Raw genomic sequence first — 23,018 nt, 5'->3', positions numbered from 1 at the left:
TTAGGCTGCAATTCCAGGCCTGCCACTAGGTGGCGCTTCCGTATCTTTTACGCGTCGAATGTGCAAATGAGGAGTTACGCCGATTCAGAAACGAACGACCGCCCGGCGATTTTTTTTTTTTACGACGTTTGCGTTCGGCTTTTTCCGGCGGAAAGTTACCCCTGCCTTATGAGGGGTATGTGCGGCGTATCCTATGTTAAGTATGGCCGTCGTTCCCTCGCAGAGTTTTGAAATTTTTACGTTGTTTGCGTAAGTCGGTCGTGAATACGGCCGGACGTTATTTACGTTAAAGCGGTGGTTCCCCTAAAAATAAACTTTTGACATTGCATTTGCTACATTAATTACAATTAGAATCGGCTGGTTTTATTGAAAAAATACCTCCGTACGTAGCGTTTGCTATATTCGTTCCCACCGCCACTTCCGGGTACGATGCTGGCGGTGGGCGTTCCTAATTGATGGACAGGCATCCGACCGACGCATCCATCGCGTCACGAGATGCCGAAGGAGGCCGAACGTCGGTGCGGCTCTATACGGCGCATGCGCACCGACGTTTGGCTTCTTTCGGCATCTCGTGACGCGATGGATGCGTCAGGTCGCCTGTCCATCAATTAGGAACGCCCACCGCCAGCATCGTATCCGGAAGTGGCGGTGGGAACGAATATAGCAAACGCTACGTACGGAGGTATTTTTTCAATAAAACCAGCCGATTCTAATTGTAATTAATGTAGCAAATGCAATGTCAAAAGTTTATTTTTAGGGGAACCACCGCTTTAACGTCGAAACCAATGACGTCCTTGCGACGTCATTTGGAGCAATGCACGCTGGGAAATTTTGCGGACTGCGCATGCGCAGTTCGTTCGGCGCGGGGACGCGCCTGATTTAAATATTACACTCCCCCTACCCGCCGAATTTGAATTCGGCCGCGGGATTTACGCTACGCCGCCGCAACTTTACAGGCAAGTGCTTTCTGAATAAAGCACTTGCCTCAAAAACTTGCGTCGGCGTAACGTAAATCAGATAGGTTACGCGGATCTAAAGATCCGCCTCCAGTATGTGTATTTCAGATCCCGCCTCCTTTCTTCTCCAGTTCTCACAGGATTGGCTGTTCCACACTTCAGCATGATTGGGCATGCTGAAGTCCTGTGGTGACTTTTATGGGTTTTGACTGGATGTTACTGATCATAGCAGAAGTTTAGTGTAAGTAATACACAGGAGAAAATGCACGTTGATGAGGGGAGTGTAGAGGTGGGCATGGCGTCTGACAACACAACTCCACCCACTGAGCTCCGGGCAACAGACCCACCCACAGAATCTGCAGTTTTTCACATCTCGTAACAGACAGAGGGTAGACATTTGACAGCTAAGGATACATGCAGGAGGCATCTATATCCTTGTAGATAACCACTAAGGCAGTAGTTTGGAAAGGATGAGAGTGGGTTTTTCATCCACTTTAAAAATTCTATATTGCTCTCTGTGTCCCCTTAAAGGCCATGTCACAAACTACGGTGAACGAGAGTGAACCACAACTGTGGTTAGCGAAAGATTTCCATGCACCTCTGTTATGTGAAATTTCAGTATTGGACCCCAGGCGTCACTCCAATCAGAGAACAGGAGTTTGGGGGTTCACTACATCATCTCTCTCACATATATGAATGCGTTGAGCTACTAAGGGTAGAGGTATTACAACATGCCTCCAACCTCCAGCGTTGAAAGATTACGATAAACGTGAATGAGCATAACTGCATTAAAGATTCCAATACACTTCTCTATGCAGGTGATTATCAGTACCGGACCCCAAGTGTCACTCCATTTAGAGAACAGGAGTTTGGGGGTTATCTACATCATATCACTTTACATAAAGGATATACACCCTATACACCCAACTGTGGGAATGGAGTTGGGTGTATAGGATTTTACTGTGTTTTTTATTTTTGTTTTTTTATTTTTTGTGGTTGAACTGGATGGACTTGTGTCTTTTTTCAACCTGACTAACTATGTAACTATGTAACTATGCATTGGGCTACTAAGGGAGCAGGTATAAAATACCTTCAACCGTTGGCATAAAAAAGTTAGAGCATGTTCAGTATTTTAGGGCGGAAGCCCGTATACATTTAACACATGTCAAGCACGTAGCATATGAGAATAGTGTATGCAAATAACATTTGCGTGGGAGAGTCAAGCATAGCTCAGTTGGTTTGAGAGTGTCTGTCCCTTTTAAGATATTGCAGAGCTGTCAGCTGGAGGCATACTAAGCAAACTCAAGCAGCAAGATACTATTAATACCAGATCCAAATACAGTACTTTGTAAAGGGTATATAAGAATTGAGTAAATCTAGAGCAGGAATAGTACTTATCCGTTTGCAGGGATGAGTGTTTTCCAGTTGGCTAGTAACAGCCTTGAGATTCTGTAGTGTAGGGTCTCCTGGAGAAAGATATCCTACTGTGTCCCCATCAAGTGTTATAGGAAAGTCAGCGAGCATACAAGTAGTGGATCCATTAGGGATTGCATGTCCAGGTTGAGGGGATAATGCCTGTAATTTGTCTGTAGCGTGGTCCGGCTTACGGCCGACAATAATAGAACACTGTTGAATGTGGACTGGTACCATTTATAGGCAGCATACAGGTGCATGTGGAAAGAGGGTGATACGGCGCACTTCCGCGTTCCGCGCTGGAACGCGGGCGGATGACGTCAATGCGCGGTCGCCGTATGCATCCCGCAATACGGCGACAGGCGCCGTTTACAGCCCATTACCTATACAGACCTATACAGGAGCACATAAGTACCCCATAGGGGCAGCATGGGGGACTGTGAACAGATGGGAGGTGATGTTTGGTCCAACCGACATCTATTCTCTTCATACATACCGTGGCATTGTTTTATTTTTCTCACAGTGGACCAGGGCACAGGGACTTTTCCTCTTGTTTCTCCTTCAGGACTCCCCTCAATGTCTGACTCAAGAGCTGCATTGTCCTAGATGCCTTATTCTTTTCTGAGCAAACAATTATTCTCCTCCCATGTGTCCCCTTAAGAAGAAAATGGTGACTTTTTTTTCTTTTTATTTGTCCAGGCATCTGGTTAGCAACCCTAAAAGTGTTGAGATATAGGGGGTTATTTACGAAAGGCAATTCCACTTTGCACTACAAGTTTTGCAGGCAATGCTTACAATGTGGTTGGCATTATTGGGCTTTAGGGTTTTCTTAAGGGTCTTTTTTTTTTTTGACTATGGGTTACCTCTTAGTTATGACTTTGTAATGTTCCGTTCATTATGATTGAAGACGTGTCCTGGACTGTACTCAAAAGGAATTTACAGATATGTAAAAAATCCAATTATTGTAATCAGACATATGTTTTTTTTTTGTTTTGTTTTTTTTCAGCGCTTAAGTGAAGGTGCTCTCTCCCCTGATGGGACAGTCTTGGCCACAGCTAGCCATGATGGCTTTGTGAAGTTTTGGCAGATCTATATTGAGGGACTAGATCAACCAAGGTATTTTTTCTGGAATGAACGGAACAATCAGTAATTTAAATTTGATATGGAACACAGTGGATGTACACAAAGAATTGCAATACCTTGCCAAAACATTTAAGGGAGAGACAAACCCAGTATGCCACAAAACTGTAGTTGCGCCCTAACAATGAAATTTAACTATTCTGTCGAAGGAGGGGTGAACTGCGTGAGGCTGTGCACCATGGATAATAGTTGCAACACACACAATCCTCGGGAGCCCAACCAGTGTAGAGTCCATCTGGCAGGAAGAGTCAAGTGAAGTCCAGGTATCCCGGGGGCAACAAAGTGGGGAAAAATGAAAATACAGGGTGTTTTCCGTTTTAGCTGCTGCTAAGGAAACCGAAGGCTTTTTCCATGCTCGGGCTATTGTTATTTTAGCTCCCAATAGCATGTGGAAAAGCAGAGAATATATTTGGGGGTGTTATCCACCTTGCTGTTTAGTAGAGCAATTTGAGGTGTTTGGGTATGGCACAGCCTGTGACCTTGCGTCACATATGAAAGAATGTGTTCCAGAAACCTCGGATTCAAAGACAGGACTACCATGTGTGAAAAAAATATGCTTTTATGGTCAAAGCCTCAAAAGGGGAAGAATTACAGTTTTAGCTAGACATGTAGGCACCAGCACAAAATTTTAGCATTGGTCTCAATTTGGGATTCATTGCTAACATTTAAGATGGTTGAAAGCAATGGTGCCAGGCAGGTGTCTAGCTCCCATTTCTCCTCCAGGTCCTGTTCCCAGCTCCGAGCATAAGCGGGCTTATCTGTGGCTTTTCTGGTCCAAGATCTCAGAGCACCAACGCTCATATGCGTATATTCTGGGGGGGGGGATTGAGATGAGCGTAAAATTTTTTAAATGTTGTCAACTACAAAAATTGAGTTTTGAAAAACTGCTGCGCAAATACCCTTTGAAATCAAAAATTGCGAAACCCACCAGTTTATTCTTTAGGGCCTCTGGTTTAAATAATAAATAGAAATGGAATGTTTGACGGTTCTAGGATATTTTCGAGCAAATTTATTTTTTATTTTTTCATGTAAACAAAAAATGCCAGAAAAGGCCTGGTCTTAAAGCGGGGGTTCACCCTATATAAAAAAAAAAAAAAAAAAAAAATTCCCTCTAGCATTAAATCCGGCATAGTAGCGGGAGCTACACTATGCCGGTCTTAATTTTTTTTTTCCCCGTACTCACCGTTATATCCTACATAGAAGATTCCGGGGAATGGGCGTTCCTATGGACAGGGAAGGTGATTGACGGCCGGCCGTGGCACGTCACGCTTCTCCGGAAATAGCCGAAATAGGCTTGGCTCTTCACGGCGCCTGCGCATAGCCTGTGCGCAGGCGCCGTGAAGAGCCGAGACCTACTCCGGCTGTCTTCGGGGAGCGTGACGTGCCAGAGCCGGCCGTCAATCACCCTCCCTCTTGCTAGGAATGCCCATTCCCCGCGGCAGACAGAATCGTCAATGCACGATATAACCGTGAGTACCGGGATAAAAAAATTAAGACCGGCATAGTGTAGCTCGCGCTACTATGCCGGATTTTATGCTGCGTTGTTCTTAAGGAGGGTGAACTACCGCTTTAAGTGTTTGAATCACTGGGTGTACGCCCATACAAGGGCCGTGTTGGCATTGGAATGCAATAGTCCAATGCAGGCAGTCCCATTTAGTTAGGACACAGCAGCTGCAGTTTAAATTCTATGTTGGTGCGTGTGAGTGACCCCAAACACACAGGATTATTTACTAAAATTTTAGAGTGCATAATCTGGTGCAACTCTGCATAGAAAACCAATCCGTGTCCATGTTTTATTGCCAAAGCTTAACTGAACAAGCTGAGGTTAAAAGTTAATTGGCTGCCTTTAACTAAAATCTAGTGGAACCAAATGCCTTCAGAAGTCGCCTAATTAGTAAATAGAATCCACCTTTGTAATTTAATCACAGTATAAATACAGCTGTTCTGTGAAGCCCTAAGGGTTTTTTTTACAGAACCTTGGTGAACAAACTGCATCATGAAGGCCAGGGAACACACCAGACAGGTCAGTGATAGAGTTGTGGAAAAGTTTAAAGCAGGGTTAGGTTAAAAAACATCTCACGGAGTACTGTTCTCAATCCATCATCTGAAAATGGAAAGTGTGACACAGCAAACATGTGGAAGAAGGTGCCCTGGTCAGATGAGAACAACATTTTATTTTTGTGGCCTAAAAGCAAAATGCTAAGTGTGGCGGAAAACTAACACTGCACTTCACCCTAAAGACACCAGCCCCACTGTAAAAACATGGTGGCAGCATCATGTTGTGGTGATGTTTTTCTTCAGCAGGGACTGGGAAGATGGACGGAGCCAAATGCAGGGCAATCTTAGAAGAAAACCTGTTGGTCTGCAAAAGACTTGAGACTGGGGCAGAGGTTCACCTTCCAACAGGACAACGACCCTAAACATACAGCCAGAGTTGCAATGGAATGGTTTAGATCAAAGCATATTCATGTTATAATGTTCCAGTCAAAGGTCAGGCCTAAATCCAATTGAGAATTTGTGGCAAGACTTTAAACATGCTGTTCACACTATCCATCCAATCTGACAGAGCTTGAGCTATTTTGCAAAGAAAAAAACAAGGAGAGGGCCACCTCTGAGTATATATATCATAAAAAAAATAAGAAAACAATATCCACTCACATGGAAGGAAGTAAAGTTGAGTTCAGGTACATCTCTGGGCTGACAAGGTTGGGACTACAGGTCACAGTGAGTCCGCTTCTAGCTTGGAGGTTGCAGCACATAATATCCCAGGAATGATAGAGTGGAACTGCAGGTCACAGCAAGTCCACTTAAAGCACATCAGAGCCCAGAGAGGGTATGGTGGAATCAAAGATGGTCCACTAAGCATGGTGTAGATTCCAGGGAGGATGAGGGCAGTGTACCGCCAGAGCCTGTGACAGGCCGCGCTGCAGCTTCGCGGTTCCCGTTCGGTGTCCACAATGATGGGGAAACAATCGTGCAGCCAAAAAACAGAACGAGGCTTGGAAGGTAAACAGTGTGGCGCCTGCTGAGACAAAAAATGCAGAATAAATCACACCTTTTTAATAAAATGGTACAACTGGTAAACATAGCCAGGGTTCAGTAGCCGGTACAAGCAGGCAGAGAGGGGAGGGAGGGAGGGATGGGAAGAAGAATACAGGAAACGGCAGGCTGCCGCTGACAGAATCGATCAAATGGACCATGGTGCCAGGGCTCAGCAGCCATGATTATTATGGTCAATTTGCAGGGGGGAGGGTATAGCCAGGCAGGATTAGCCAGTTTTTTTTAGGATATGCAGGGGTCAAAATGACACAGCACAAGCACTGTGCTGTACATAATGCTTTAAGAGAACAGGATCTGTATCTATTTTTTATTTTTTGGGGGTTAACAAACGCTTTTAAGTGTTTATCTTTTTAGGACACGATTGTTTCAGGGATTCACTCTGACACAGCTGTCAAATAATGAAGTGTCTGGGCAGCCACTTTTTTTCAATTGACATGAATGGGACTGTTTGCAGGTAGATGCATGCAAGAATCAAATTTCCACTGCGCTTCTTAGTGGCAAATCCAGCGATTACCTGCGGTGATCTCTGCTGGATGCAATTTGTGTGCGCCCAGCAGTGATCACCGCAGGTAATTGCTGACTGTGCAGAGAGCCATACATTGCTGTGGATGTTGGTGACTTGTCATTATAGTGAATAGGGGGGCCGTGGCCTCTCACCTAGCTGCTGAGAGCCGAATCGGGAACTGGCATTGGAATTTCCACTTGCACAAGGTGAAGTTGTTGGTGATATGTATTGTACTTTAGTCATCTGACTCAAAATTAATTTTTGTTGTGTTTATTTTAGATGTCTCCATGAGTGGAAACCTCACAGTGGAAGACCTGTGTCTTGCTTGCTATTCTGTGACAACCACAAGAAACAAGACCCAGAGTAAGATACATGTACATACGCAGTTTATACCTGCAGCAGCTTTCAGACCACTTGGTCTACCCACATTGCTGTTGCTGGGGCCAGGCAAATCTTCAGCACCTACTGGTGGGGTCAACACGTTCCCACCAATTACCATGCATTCCTATCTCCCACACATTCTTCTCTGCCACTGAGGCAACCTATCATGATGATGAGCTAACAGGAATGTTGAAGGGTTGCTGGAAACCATTGACACTATTTGGGAAGTGTTGGCACAGCATTCAGATAAAGCTGGGACTGAAAGATGCTACAGTATCAAATGATCTTTTTTATTATACTAATATGCAATATTTTTATTTATGTTAATTGATAGTCACTTTAAAACGCATAACATATCATGTGTAAAGAGTTGTTTGACAGCTAAAGAATAAGTTCACCACTTCTTTGTTTTTTTTTGTTTTTTTTAAAAGCCTAGAAACACATTGCATCACCTGCAGACATTCAGTGTGATCTATCTGGCTGTACATCCTATGTCCAAGCAGTTTCACACTGACAGTCAGACTTCATGACTTACCACAGCTCTAAAAATCGCTGTGGTAGTTTATTGAAAACGACAAGCTGACAGCCTCAAAGGATTTTGGGCTTTTCTGTGCATCTAACCTGTGAAAAAGGAGGTCTAACGCATGTGGTATCCATATACTTGTAGAAAGTGTTTTGGGATGTAATTATATGTGTGCCTATGCTTTGTGTAAGAAATAACTTGTTAAAATGACAACTTTGTGAAATAAATGCAAATTTTATTTAATTTCTTGAGTTTCCAAAGAAATTGTGACAAATTATAAACTCCCCTATGCCTCTTACAAAATACCTCTCCAAGAAGGTGTCTTCTGGGGCTGGGTATTTGTACTGTTCTGGCTAGCGTTGCACGATTACCAGCATCTGTGCCCATACTAACAATTCGCACAAGTACGCATTCAAATGCTTACATACCTGAAACCAATACCTTTTTGGGTGTGATTTGAGCCTATACAAAATCAATGGGCTCAAATAGCACTGCAAAGAATTGCATGTGTTTTCAGTACAAATGCAATGTGATTGCTGGCCGAATTATATGCGGTGAACCCAGGCTTGTTGTAGGGACTTGACGAAGGGGAAAGAGCGCACCAGGTCCAAGTGCAGCAGTCCTTTTAAAGGGGTTATAAAGGTTCGTTTTTTTTTCTCTAAATAGGTTCCTTTAAGCTAGTGCATTGTTGGTTCACTTGCACCATGAAATGGAACTTGGTTATGTAGCATGAGGCTGTATATTCTGCAATATGAAAATGTTTGGTAATCTCATTCAATCTATGCACTGGCAATGTTATTGTTTTACTTTAAAAAAATGAATTTGAGTAGTTCTTCAACTATGTGTGATTTAACCTAAAATCGGTTCTTATATCGCTGTTTTACTAACCTGACAGCTGCTTATTCTAAATGGGAAACCTTCATTTTGTTTGAAAATATTAGATTCTAACTACCAGCAAGAATGAGTCCTTGCATTTAAAGAGCGCCTGTCATTTCAGATCCATTTCAGATTTGGGTTGCCCCAAATAAATTGTCCTTGTGCGTGTGTAAAATGTTTGGAAAACATCCGAAAGCGCATTTCTAAAATCTGTTTAGTTTCTGTAAAATAGTTAAAGCCAAAACTTTTGAATAATATCATATTTCGGACATTTGTAGACTTAGGGGTCTACTTGTGAATGTTGCACCCAAGACTTTTCTAAATGGATTTGATTAGAAAACAAATGAATTTTGTGTAAACACATTTTGTGCCGATGTAGGCATATTTTATTTCTGGTATAAGCCGTGTGATTGCTTTGACATTGTTTAAAAAAAAAATTATGAAGGAAGCTTTTTAACCTGCTGTTTGGGCTTTGCATGCTATTGGATCATCCTGCTGACATGAAGTTAAGCCATGGTATTATTATTTTTTTTTTGACAACGCATTTCTTTCATCCTTTTGCACTTTCAGTGTTCCATTTTGGAGATTCTTAATCACTGGAGCGGATCAGAACAGGGAGCTTAAGATGTGGTGCACGGTTTCATGGTCTTGTCTGCAGACTGTATGGTGAGACACATTTGTTACTAAACAATGGGCATACAGGAAAATTCTTTGGTATTGATGAATAAACTTGAATGCCAAAGAAGCTATTTTTAAAGAAAACCCCCTTTTAGTAGTTGAAGCATCTGTAAAGGCTATTTTTCCTGGTATGCTACCTGTGTGTTTGATGCACACAGCGCTACTCAGCCCTGCCCCCCTCCCCCACTGTCTGCTCCCAGGATTTGATTGATGGCAGCATGAGGCAGTGGCTGCCATTGTTGCCTCTGTCCTGTGAGGAGAGCGGCGGGGACCAGTGCCCTTGTAGGCGGTCACAGAGCTAGAGATGGGGCTCGGGGGAAGTATAAGGTGGGGTGGGGTGCAATATTATACTGGAGATTTTTTAACTTAATGTATAGAATGCTTTAAGGAAAACTTTTTCTGCCTTTAGAACTACTTTTACTGCCTTATTGTGGAACCGTTCAAACATATGTATGTGTTCTGTTTACCTGCTAAAGGATTTGCAATTGTGTTCAGCCGAACTTGTCATTCACACAACTCTGCCACAATATGGTGCCAGACTACTTGCTCTCGTCTGCTCACTGGATTATAAGGCTGCAATTACATCTGAGCATTTCAAAGTTGCCCTTTTTCACTGTGTTTGTGCCACAATATTCCTGTGTTTTTGTGCAGATCACCAATATAAAAAACAGAAAAATGTCTGTAATCTGCCCCAAAGAAGCGCATGTTCTTGTTTGAGCTTAAAGGGTCACTAAAGGAAATTTTTTTTTTTTTTTTGCTGAAATGACTGTTTACAGGGTATAGAGACATTATAGTTAACTGATTCCTTCTAAAAATGATTAAAAATAGATAAAAACCAATCATATAATGCACCTACAGTTTAGTTTCGTTTTTGCTGTTTCCTGGTTCTCTGATGTACAGAGCCAGAGAGCCAATAGAGGGCAGTGAAGGTTTTGCAAAACGAAACTGGATTGGTGCTGACACACAGTAATCACACCTCCTTGATTAGTCACCACAGTGAGAAATCTCCCAGCACTGTGGTGATCAGGAAACGGACAACCAGGAAGTGTCCAGAACAGAGAGGAATTGCAGCAACATCAAAGCAAAAACGAACAATGAGGACATGAAACCAGGACTGCAGTAAGGTAAAGGAAGCTATTTAGCTAAAAAAAAATGTTTCCTTTAGTGACCCTTTAAGGTGTTTTTTGATTTTGCTTGTTGGGCGTTTTTCAGTGTTTTACGAGCAAAAAACGCTCAGGTGTGAATGCAGCCTAAAGTTTTGTCACCTCTGGCCAAGAAAAAATAGGTGTCCAAAGAAATAGAAAAAGCTGAACCAAAATGACAGACCCTCATTTAGGCTGAAAGGTACCTGTTTTTTATATGATCTCTGTTGCACATACTCACCAGCCACTTTATTAGGTAATCACATGGCAGCAACATTGAGCATTTAGGCATCTAGACGTGGTAAAAATGACTTGCTGAAGTTCAAGCCAAGCATCAGAATGGGGAAGAAAGGGCATTTAGGTGACTATGAACGCGGCATTGTTGACAGATGGGCTAGTTTGAGTATTTTGAAAACTGCTGATCTACTGATATTTTCACTCAGAGAATTGTCTGAAAAAGAGAAAATATCCAGTGAGCAGATATTGTGTGAACGAAAATGCCTTGATGCCACTTGTCACAGCCAAGGTATGCGGAAAACCATCTCTGAACGCACAACACATCGAACCATGAAGGAGATAGGCTACAACAGCAGAAGACCACAGGAAGCTGAAGCTACAATTCATTTGGGGTCTAATAGATCTCTGTCTCCCATAAAGAATACCTGCATAAGCACAGTGTTCCCTACACACATTCCTAAAACTGGCTGTGGATGTACAGTGCCTTGAAAACATTTTCAAACTTGAAAATTTCTACATTTGTCATGTTACAACCAAAAAAGTAAATGTATTTTATTGGGTTTTCATGTGATAGACCATCACAAAGTGGCACATAATTGTGAAGTGGAAGGAAAATGATAAATGGTTTTCCAAATTTTTTCAAAATAAGTATGTGCGAAGTGTGGCGTGCATTTGTATTCAGCCCACCTGAGTCAATACTTTGTAGAACCACCTTTCACTGCAATTACTAGCTAGTAATTCTTACTAATTCTTACTAATTACTAGCACGAGTGACATTTTTGTCCATTCATCATAATAGCTTAACCGGTTCCCGACCGGTTGGGCAAAGTGAAGTGTATATATACGGCACTTTGAATTTCCCCCCCCCGTGCAGGCATGTGCGCGCCCCTGTCGCGAGCTCTGTGACAGTGCCCACAAGACTTGCAGACCTGATGTCTGCCGGTGTCCCGAGAATGGGTCACAGCTTCAGAACGGGGAGAGGCAAGTAAAAACACGCTCCCCGTTCTGCCTAGTGACACTATCACTGACTGTCTCTGTTCCCTATCAGTGACGTGTCATTCGTAGCCACGCACACTAACAGTAAGAATCGCTCCCTAGGACACACTTAACCCCTTCAGCGCCACCTAGTGGTTAACCCCTTTACTGCCAGTGTCATTTTCACAGTAATCGGTGCATTTTTATAGCACTGATCGCTGTAAAAATTACAGTGGTCCCCAAAGATAAAAACCACAGAGGTGACCAAAAAAAAGCTCTATTTGTGGGTAAAAAAGGACGTAAATTTTGTTTGGGAGCCACATCGCGCGACCGCGCAATTGTCAGTTAACCACTTAAGGACTGCCTAACGCCGACAGAATGGCACGGCTGGGCACAGGCACGTACGTCGCCTTTAAGAGCCCAGCCGTGGGGTCGCGCGTGCTTGCGACCCGGTGTGAAGCTTCGTGGCCACGGAACCGATCACCGCCGGTGTCCTGTGACCGGGTCAAATTGTATAAAGTCAAACCTGATTGTTTTAGAAGGTAAATACAAGTCTTTATGGTGCTTGTTTAAGTGGTCTGGGGAGTGTAGTTGGACTTTCTACATGTTTGAAGAGGCACAAATGTAAAAATGACAATACATCCTTACTTTGAGGTTTGTGTTAATAGCGTTTGTTCACAGATGTTCTTTTGAATTATAAATTGAAGTGGCATTTGATTGGTTTATATTTTGTGCTGTTGAATGTATGTGTATAGAGAACAGTGAAAACAACATTTTAGAATGCTTGCATTGTAGTTTCTGTTTATTTGAATACATGTTTGTTTCTTTCTAGTTTTTCTCCAGACCCATATAGCTCGAGTGTTTTGCCTGGGTTAAAAGTGTCACTGGATTTGTCTGCAGAATTCTTGATTCTCACCGATGTTCAGAGAAAAGTATGTATTCATAAGTTTTTTTTTTTTTGTTGTTGTTTTTTTTTTTATTAACAAATCATGACAGAACATTTGCCTGGAATAGATGATTGTTTCCATTCATTTTTGTGTACAGGTTTTATATGTGATGGAGTTGCAGCAGAACCAGGATGATGGAAGGGCTGCTTTCACTTCAATTTCTGAATTTTTGTTGACTCATCCAGTTTTGAGTTTTGGTATCCAGGATGTATGTCGCCATATAAGACATTCAGAAGTTATCCCATCAGAGGCAGAAACTGATAACACTGGTGCAGGTGGGTAAAATGGAAAGGACTTGACTATTTTTCTTTAGTAATCCTTGCAAATGCAGCATTTTCGCTCCTAAGAGGTGGTCCAATTTATCTGGCACACTTATGCCATCAATGAAATCCAGCATATTTAAAGTTATAGCTATCAGCTTTGTTACTGGCAATTCACAAGCCTGTAGCTTGTCAGTCAGCACCTGACCACACCTTGTCCTGCCCACTGCTTTTTGAATTAAATTCTCCCATCTGGGGATTCTAGGTACTGTGGTCTACTAAGAACTCATCATAGGTGTAGTGTTCGTGGAATAGCATTACTGTATACCTAGACATGTATTTTAACCACTTAAGACCTGGACCAAAATGCAGGTAAAAGACCAGGCCCCTTTCTTTCTCGTACATCACGGGACACAGAGCGGCATATTCATTACTATGTGGGTTATATGGAGTACCTTCAGGTGATGGACACTGGCAATCTCAAACAGGAAGTGCCCTTCCCTATATAACCCCCTCCCATAGGAGGAGTACCTCAGTTTTTTCGCCAGTGTCTTAGGTGTTGGTCACGGAATAGCTTGCCTCCATATCCTTAGGATTTTGGCAGGCTAACCGGATCTGTCCAGAGTGCCTCAGTGCCGAAGTGGACAGTACCCGGGCCCCAAAATCCATGGGGTTTTGCCTATAATGCCCTCTCTGGAGGGCTGGACCCCGGGCCCAGGACTTGGTGCTTTTTTCCAAAGCCAAAAGTATCCTGCTTGCCGGGGTGCTATATAGGTCCAGGACAGCGGTTCCTTCTAGGACCCCAGTGCCTGATGGTCTACTACACTACCCACGGAGATGGGAGAAGATTGGACTATGTTTGCTTGCAAACGTCCTGCGGCATGGAGCAGGTAAGTGGGGAGCCTGCGGAACTTGGTTCGACAGCGGGCTCCCCAGGGGTGATCAAAAGGGGGGGTAGCCTAAGTATGCTCTGCATAGGCACCTTGGTCACTATGTCTGTGTGTAGACAGGATGGTCGGATTTCCCCCCCCCCCCCATCTCTGGTTCCCCTGTCCAAGTAAGTCTTTGCTGGCCACCTGCTGCCCTGCTGGTCAGATAGGGTCATCTTTGAATCTCTTCTGGGCAAAGAACTGAGTCCTTAAGAGTCTGTTAGTTGCCTACCTGTCCGGGGGTTCAAATTTGCCGCCCTGCAGCCGACGGCTCGATCCTCTCTCCCTGCCTCTGTAGCGCCTGGCGCGCGTCTCCATGTGTCTCTCTCCTTCCTGACAGGCGCGCGCGCGGGCACGCCAAAATAGACTGTTTCGCGCCGTTCGGGAGGAGGGGGCGGAGGGAGCGCAGGAAGAGGCGTGCCTTCGCGTCTGTTAAAGAACAGACAGGCTGCATTCATGGCTCAGTCTGAGCTGATGCTGGAGGAGAGGGGACGCAGAGCGGCACTCCGGTGACCCCCGGTGGCAGGAAAGGGGTAGTACATCCTAGGCTTGGCCTATTTTCTTTCTACAGCCAAAAATTCCCCTTTGCAGCAGGTTAGAGGCCGCAAAGGATATCTGGTGGGGCCGTATGTTTTAAAAAAAAAAAAAAAAAAAAGAATATATATATATACATTTTATTTAAAGGAACATAATATCATAGTAAAAAAACAAAAAAAAGAGATTTTTTTTTTCCTTTGTTTTTTGAATAAACATACTCGGCCTCACCAGGGGTTTTTGGACACTAGTAATCCTGCTGTTCCCTAAACCTCTTAACTACTCCTAGCTGCAAACAGTCAGTTGTTGCATGCAGGGGTACCTCGGTATTGTATTATGGCTCCCAAAGGCTCGGGATCAAAAGGGGCAAAAAATGCCAAGAAACAAAAGGGCTCCCCCTCGGATTCTGAGGACATGAGTCAGGCTATGCCGGTACTCTCCCCACCTAATAGCCAAGTTGTGGCCGCCTTGGTTGAGCCAATAGGGGGGTCTGGTGCGGCGGCTGGCCCAGATCCACCCAACCCTGTGTTTGTCACAGAGGAAATGCTAGCTGCCTCTTTGAGTGGGCTAGAGGAAAGATTGGCGGCTATGTTCGCTAAGTCTTTACCAGGCAAGAAACGGACTAGATCCCCTTCGCCTAAATTTGTATCCTCAGATGCTGAAATTCTCTCACCGGAGGAATTAGAGTTTCAGGAGGACATACTGGACGAGAATCCAGAGGGTTCAGAAATTGAGGAATCTACTGTTGAAGAACCATTCTCAGCCTCCCAAGCGGAGAGTCTGTGGGTCCAGTCTTTGACAGATATGGTTCACTCAGCATTTAAGTTGCCTTTACCGGAGCGCCGGGGTCCGGTAGTTTCCTCTTTGGGCTCCTTAAGGGCGCCCTTGAACAACGCAGTTTTTCCGGTCCATCCTCTTTTGGAGGAATTAATTTTCCAGGATTGGGTACGACCAGACAGAATTTTTCTGCCGCCTAAAAAATTTTCTGTTATCTACCCGTTGGAAGAGAAGTTTGCCAAAAGATGGGCGCTCCCAGCTGTGGATGCTGCCATCTCATGTGTGAATAAATCACTAACTTGCCCGGTAGAAAACATTCAAATGTTTAAGGACCCGGTTGATAAACGTTTGGAGACTCTTTTAAAAGCTTCCTTTGCTACGGCAGGGGCAGTGGTACAGCCAGCAGTTGCTGCTATCGGAATCTGTCAAGCTTTAAAGGACCAGACTAAACAGATGCTTAAGGACATCCCTGCCCAGCAGGCAGAGGAGCTATCTGATATACCCAGAGCTCTATGCTTTGCGGTGGATGCTATAAAGGACTCTATTCAGCAAGCGTCTCGTTTATCACTATTTTTAGTGCATATGAGAAGACTCTTATGGTTAAAAAACTGGGCGGCCGAGCCCCCATGCAAAAAGCTTCTGGCAGGTTTTCCCTTCCATGGAGGGCGACTCTTCGGAGAAGATCTGGATAAATACATTCAGACTATTTCGAGTGGTAAGAGTACGCTTTTACCAGTCAAAAAGAAGTTTCGGGGGCCTACATGTAAAAGGCAGCTTTCCCCGGCTTCGGGGCCCTCAAATTCCAGGCAGTACCGACGGCCTCCTGTACGATCAAACTTTAACAGCAAATCGCAGGGACAGGCCTCTGGCGGCAAGAAACCTTGGTATCGCAAACCAGCTAAGCCAGCCCCTAAGTCTGCCTTATGAAGAGGCGCCCCCACCCATGAGGGTGGGGGGAAGGCTTCACCTCTTTTCAGAGGTTTGGGAAGCCAACATCCCCGACGAATGGGTCCGGTCTACTGTGGCCGCAGGTTACAGACTAGAGTTTCTAAAAATCCCTCCTCCTCATTACCAGGAGTCAAGAGTACCAGGCGACCCTGTGAAAAAAGCCGCATTGATAGCGGCATTGAATCATCTGCTATGCCAAAAGGTGATAGTAGAAGTACCAGTCCGGGAACAGGGATTGGGGTTCTACTCCAACCTGTTTATCATCCCAAAGCCCAACGGCGATGTCAGGCCAATTTTGGACTTAAAGGGAGTGAATGCGTACCTAAAGGTCCGCTCATTCCGGATGGAAACTATTCGGTCAGCTGTCGCCGTGCTCCAGAAGGACGACTTTATGGCGTCCATAGACATAAAGGATGCTTACCTTCATGTGCCAATTTTTCAGCCACATCAAGTATTTCTACGCTTCTCGGTGGCTCAACGTCATTTCCAATTTATGGCGCTCCCTTTCGGGTTGGCTACGGCCCCCCGGGTATTCACGAAGGTCCTAGCCCCAATCCTAGCCAATCTAAGGACCCAAGGAGTCACGGTCTTGGCTTATCTGGACGACCTCTTGGTTGTAGACCACTCGTCTCCTGGCCTGGAACGAGCGGTGGCCCTCACAGTTCAGTACCTCGAAAGGTTCGGCTGGGTCCTAAATCGAGACAAGTCAGCATTCCTGCCCACAAGGCAGCTGGAATATCTCGGCATGAGATTGGATACAGAACAACAAAAGGTGTTCCTACCCCTATTAAAGGTCAAGGCCATCAAAGAGCTAATACAAATAGTTCTAAGAAAGAAAAGGCCAACTGTTCGCCTATGTATGCGACTACTAGGCAAGATGGTGGCCACATTCGAGGCGGTTCCGTACGCTCAGAGCCACACTCGCATCCTGCAGGCAGCCATCCTGTCAGCATGGAGCAAGAGGCCTCAGGCCTTAGAAATTCCTTTGCCACTCTCACCAAGAGTGCGGCAAAGTCTATCTTGGTGGTTAAACCCTCAGAATCTCCTGAAGGGAAAGACTTTCAGTCCTGAGACCTGGAAAATAGTAACCACAGACGCCAGCCTGTTTGGCTGGGGAGCAATGTTGGAGGGGTGCACTCGCCAGGGCACTTGGGCAGCAGCAGAGAAGCAGTTGCCCATCAATATCTTGGAGCTCAGAGCTGCTCGACTAGCCCTCAAGGCTTGGACGTCCAAATTGCAGGGGTTCCCGGTGAGAATACAATCTGACAATGCCACGGCGGTGGCATACATAAATCACCAAGGGGGAACCAAGAGTCAAGCCGCTCAGAGAGAAGTGAGCTTGATTTATCTTGTGGGCAGAAGCCCATGTGCCCTGCATATCGGCTATATTCATTCCCGGAGTGGACAACCTACAGGCGGACTTCTTAAGTCGCCAGACTCTGTTGCCGGGGGAGTGGTCTCTGCATCCACAAGTCTTTCAGACACTCTGCCAGAAATGGGGAGTGCCGGACGTGGATATCATGGCATCGAGACTGAACAAGAAGCTAGACAGGTTCATGTCCCGCACAAGGGATCCCAGGGCCTGCGGAACCGATGCGTTAGTTTGCCCTTGGCATCAGTTCAAACTTCTTTATGCATTTCCCCCGCTCCAGTTACTACCCTGCCTGCTGCGCAGGATCAGGGTGGAGCACATACCAGTCATCCTGGTAGCTCCAGCATGGCCCAGAAGGGCATGGTACTCACTAATCCTAAAGATGGTAGTGGGAGACCCTTGGACTCTTCCTCTACGGCCAGACCTGCTATCGCAAGGTCCGATCCTCCACCCTGCCTTACGGCATCTAAATTTGACGGCCTGGAGGCTGAATCCCTGATTCTCAGGGGTAGAGGTCTGTCTCAGAAAGTAATCTCTACCCTAATCAGAGCCAGGAAACCGGTCTCTAGGGTGATTTATTACAGGGTCTGGAAGGCCTATGTAGGCTGGTGTGAGTCCAAGCGATGGCTTTCTCGCAAGTTTACCATCGATAGAGTATTAAGTTTTCTCCAGCTAGGAGTGGATAAAGGACTGGCATTAAGCACAATCAAAGGACAGATTTCAGCTTTGTCAGTGTGGTTTCAGCGGCCGCTGGCCACCCACTCGCTAGTTAAGACCTTCCTTCAAGGGGTCTTGCGTATTAATCCTCCAGTTAAATCCCCGCTTTGCCCGTGGGATTTAAATCTTGTTCTGTCAAGTTTACAGAAACAACCGTTTGAGCCGTTGGCTGAAATTCCTTTGGTTTTACTGACAAGGAAGTTAGTATTTTTGGTCGCCATAGTTTCCGCAAGAAGAGTATCGGAACTGGCGGCCTTATCCTGTAAGGATCCATATCTTATTTTTCATAAGGACAAGGTCGTTCTCCGCCCTCATCCTTCCTTCCTACCAAAGGTTATATCCAGTTTTCATCTAAACCAGGATTTGGTATTACCATCCTTCTTCCCTAAACCTACTTCCAGAAAGGAAGGGTTGCTGCATACCTTGGATATTGTCAGGGCCATGAAGGCCTATCTTAAAGCTACAGAGAAGATCCGGAAAACAGATGTGTTGTTCATTTTACCGGATGGGCCCAAGAAGGGGCAGGCAGCTGCAAAATCCACCATCTCGAGATGGATTAAACAGTTAATCACTCAGGCCTACGGCTTGAAAGGGTTGCCTCCTCCGTTATCATTAAAGGCTCATTCTACTAGGGCCATGGGCGCCTCCTGGGCAGCACACCACCAGATCTCTATGGCTCAAGTTTGCAAGGCGGCAACCTGGTCTTCTGTCCACACGTTTACAAAATTCTACCAGTTGGACGTAAGAAGGAATACTGATACAGCCTTTGGGCAGGCAGTGCTGCAGGCTGCAGTTTGAGACCCTCGGATCCGGGGGGCTCCCTTTTGAGTTAAATTTAAAAATTTATTTTTTCTCAACTAAGTTGGATTTATTATGATTTGAGTATATCTCTAAATTAAATCCTTTTGTCTTGGGAAGATGTTCTCCCTCCCCTCATTGTAAGCATTGCTTTGGGACATCCCACATAGTAATGAATATGCCGCTCTGTGTCCCGTGATGTACGAGAAAGAAAAAGGGATTTTTAATACAGCTTACCTGTAAAATCCTTTTCTTGGAGTACATCACGGGACACAGAGCTCCCACCCCTCTTTTGGGGACCATTTTTGGGAGGCATACTGCTTGCTACAAAACTGAGGTACTCCTCCTATGGGAGGGGGTTATATAGGGAAGGGCACTTCCTGTTTGAGATTGCCAGTGTCCATCACCTGAAGGTACTCCATATAACCCACATAGTAATGAATATGCCGCTCTGTGTCCCGTGATGTACTCCAAGAAAAGGATTTTACAGGTAAGCTGTATTAAAAATCCCTTTTTTTGCGATTTGCAAATTGAGCTTTCTTTTGGTGGCATTTGATCACCTCTGCAGTTTTTATTTTTTGCGCTATAAACAAAAATAGTGACAATTTTGAAAAAAATTCAATATTTTTTACTTTTTGCTATAATAAATATCCCCCAAAAACATATATAACATTTTTTTTCCCTCAGTTTAGGCCGATACGTATTCTTCTTCTTATTTTTGGTAAAAAAAATCGCAATAAGCGCTTATCGGTTGGTTTGCGCAAAATTTATAGCGTTTACAAAATAGGGGATAGTTTTATTGCATTTTTATTATTTGAATTTTTTTTACTACTAATGGCGGTGATCAGCGATTTTTTTTCGTGACTGCGACATAATGGCGGACACTTCGGACAATTTTGACACATTTTTGGGACCATTGTCATTTTCACAGCAAAAAATGCATTTAAAATGCATTGTTTATTGTGAAAATGGCAGTTGCAGTTTGGGAGTTAACCCCTTCAGCGCCCCCTTGTGGTTATGTGTTCCCTGAAGTGTGTTTACAACTGTAGGGGGGTGTGGCTGTAGGTCTGACGTCATTGATTGTGTGTCCCTATATTATGGAACACACAATCGATGACAGCGCCACAGTGAAGAACGGGGAAGCCGTGTTTACATACGGCTCTCCCCGTTCTTCAGCTTCGGGGACTGATCGCCGGACTCTAGCGGCGATCGGGTCCGCGAATCCCGCGACCCACCGCTGGGCTTTATACAACCACGTACAGGTACGTGATTGTGTCCAGCGGTGCCATTCTGCCGACGTATATCGTCGTTAGGCGGTCCTTAAGTGGTTAAAGGAACTAAAATTGCCCTTCTATATACTAGTATGAAGCAGAGTCTTTTTAAATTTGTAAATTCATCATAGGATATTTTAAGGAATACCTAGCTAACCTAATAAAACGCAAGGATTAAAGTAGACTTTCCAGTTAGAACTAAGAACTAATAAGTCTTAAATATGCTTCCTCCCCCTCCTCCCATTTATGCTGGCTAACCTGTGTATGAAATATTTATATACCGTAGTTTGTAGCCCCTATAACTATCGCACATACTAAATATACACATTTGTTTTTGTTTTTCACCAAGAATTGTAGCTGAATCCATTTTTGCCTAAAATTATGAAGGATTATTTATTTGCAAATTTTGTTTTGCAGAAACTTAGTTTTTAAGAAAAAATGGGAGCTCAAGGCTAGCCTTTCAGTGCATTCATATCCACAAACAAATATATAGTATAAAAGTATCAAAGCTTTATTACAAAAGATCGATGGTATAAATAGGTTTCCATTGAATAATAGCACAATCGACAATTATCAGACAATTATCAGAGACCAATAGGGTCTTTACTACACGTTTTCGTGGTCACAGCCACTTCAGGGTTAGAAAATGTGTTGTCTGAAATAATGCATGGTATCACCAATTTAAATCTAGAAGTACAATGTACAAATACATATTGGATGCATATAAATTACACATAACGGAAATAACGCAGCCCAGGGTAGATTCGGCATGGCTCCACTTGGGGGGGACCACACATCAAATACAAACGTCCCCCCAAAGACACAATGAGAAGCATTTGGTTATATACTCTTTACAGTCATCTTGTGTAGATATAGATAGATGTAGATGGATATACAGGGTGATTGAAAAGTAACTCCTTATTTTAAACTATTTATACATTTTTAATATGAAGTTACTTTTTTCTCAACTCTTTAATGTATGTTTCTTAATCTATGACGTGACTTCAGATAGGATTGTGGGTACTTTTATCTTTTGCGATACCATGAATGCCGAAAGGTTTCCCACTATGCTGCAAGATGAAATCTGGCCAGTTGTCAATACCTGGGAGTATATTGAAGACATGATTTTTATGCAAGATGATGCTCCTCCACATTTTGCTATTGTTCGTGAATGGCTGAATGAGTGGACGACCAGATGCCCTGATTTAACACCTTGGGACTTTTTTCTTTGGGATTGGTTGAAGGAACAAGTTTACTCTACAAAACCTAAGACTTTAGAAGAACTTGAAGGGCGACTACGAGACGTTCTGCCATCCCACAAGAGGTCCTGCGTAGATCAGTTGATGCGATTCCTGAGCGCTTCAGAAGCTGCAGGCGAATGCTGGTGCTCATATCGAATTTTAAATAAAGCTCTCATATTCATTTTTTGTAAAAATGATCAAAAAATAAATTATACGATTTTTAAAATAAGGAGTTACTTTTCAATCACCCTGTAGATACATATATTTTTTAGCACAATGGCCGATTTGTTCCTTGTCTCCTCCATCCTTTTTCCCAATGTGAGGTTTCAATACCCTGGTTGAAATTTTTGCCAAATGTCATTCCTCCTTTTCGCTTTCCCATAGCACAGACCGACATGATGCATTGAGACGGTATGTATATGGGATTGGAGATTTATGGTGGCTGTTTTTTTTTTTTCCCCCTCACATGACTTACTCTATGCTCTGTGGGAGAGGAGATGTAAATACTATGTGTAATTTATATGCGTCTAATATGTATCTGTACATTGTATTTATAGATTTAAATTGGGGATATCAGGCATTATATCAGACAAAGAATTTTCTAACCCTGAAGAAGCGGCTATGATGATTCTGATTGTTCCTATTGCGCTATTATTCCATTACAATAATTTTTTTATTGCAGGTATATCATTAACAAATACAGTAATATCAAAAGCACCTAGTCTGCCCACGCATGGGCTATGACTGGCGGCATAAAGAACACAAAATACACAATATAAAGCAAGGAGGGAAGCCCTCCTGTCTAAACCAGCTCAGGAATTCTAAATACAACGTGCATATAGTTTAGGGTTAACCCCATAGAATGCAAAATTAGCCAGGATCCATATCATAACAATTTTTTTAATCACTTCAATACAGGGCACTTTCACCCCCTTCCTGCCCAAGCCATTTTTCAGCTTTCAGCGCTGTCACACTTTGACAATTGCATTGTCATGCAACACTGTACCCAAATGAAATGTTTATTATTTTTTTCCCCACAAATAGAGCTTTCTTTTGGTGGTATTTGATCACATCTAAGTTTTTTTTTTATTGCACTATAAACTAAAGAAGGACAAGTTTGAAAAAAACACACTATTTTTTACTTTTTGCTATAATAAACATGCACATTTCTTTTAAAACAATTTTTTTCCTCAGGTTAGGCTGATATGTATTATTCTACATATTTTTTGGAAAAAAAAATCGCATTGGTATTGGTTGGTTTGCGCAAAAGTTATAGCGGCTACAAAATAGATTTATAGCATTTTTATTATTTATTATTTATTTTTTACTAGTAATAGT

The 23,018-nt window shown here is 43.6% G+C and overlaps 1 protein-coding gene across 1 annotated transcript in view; it reads left to right on the top strand.

The window, feature by feature from the left end:
• The window catches only part of EDC4 (enhancer of mRNA decapping 4), a 223,359-nt gene that overhangs the window by 49,936 nt on the left and 150,405 nt on the right, over positions 1–23,018 (top strand). The window contains exons 8-12 of the mRNA XM_040328833.1: positions 3,376–3,485; positions 7,354–7,437; positions 9,425–9,520; positions 12,719–12,818; positions 12,931–13,108. Coding sequence (XP_040184767.1) covers positions 3,376–3,485; positions 7,354–7,437; positions 9,425–9,520; positions 12,719–12,818; positions 12,931–13,108 — 568 coding nt within the window. The remainder of the gene's footprint in view (positions 1–3,375; positions 3,486–7,353; positions 7,438–9,424; positions 9,521–12,718; positions 12,819–12,930; positions 13,109–23,018) is intronic.

The sequence above is a fragment of the Rana temporaria genome, chromosome 11 (genome assembly GCF_905171775.1).
Source record: "Rana temporaria chromosome 11, aRanTem1.1, whole genome shotgun sequence".
Taxonomy (NCBI): Eukaryota; Metazoa; Chordata; class Amphibia; order Anura; family Ranidae; genus Rana; species Rana temporaria.
Note: the sequence above shows the minus strand (reverse complement) of the source record. Positions and strands in the feature narration are given on the sequence as shown.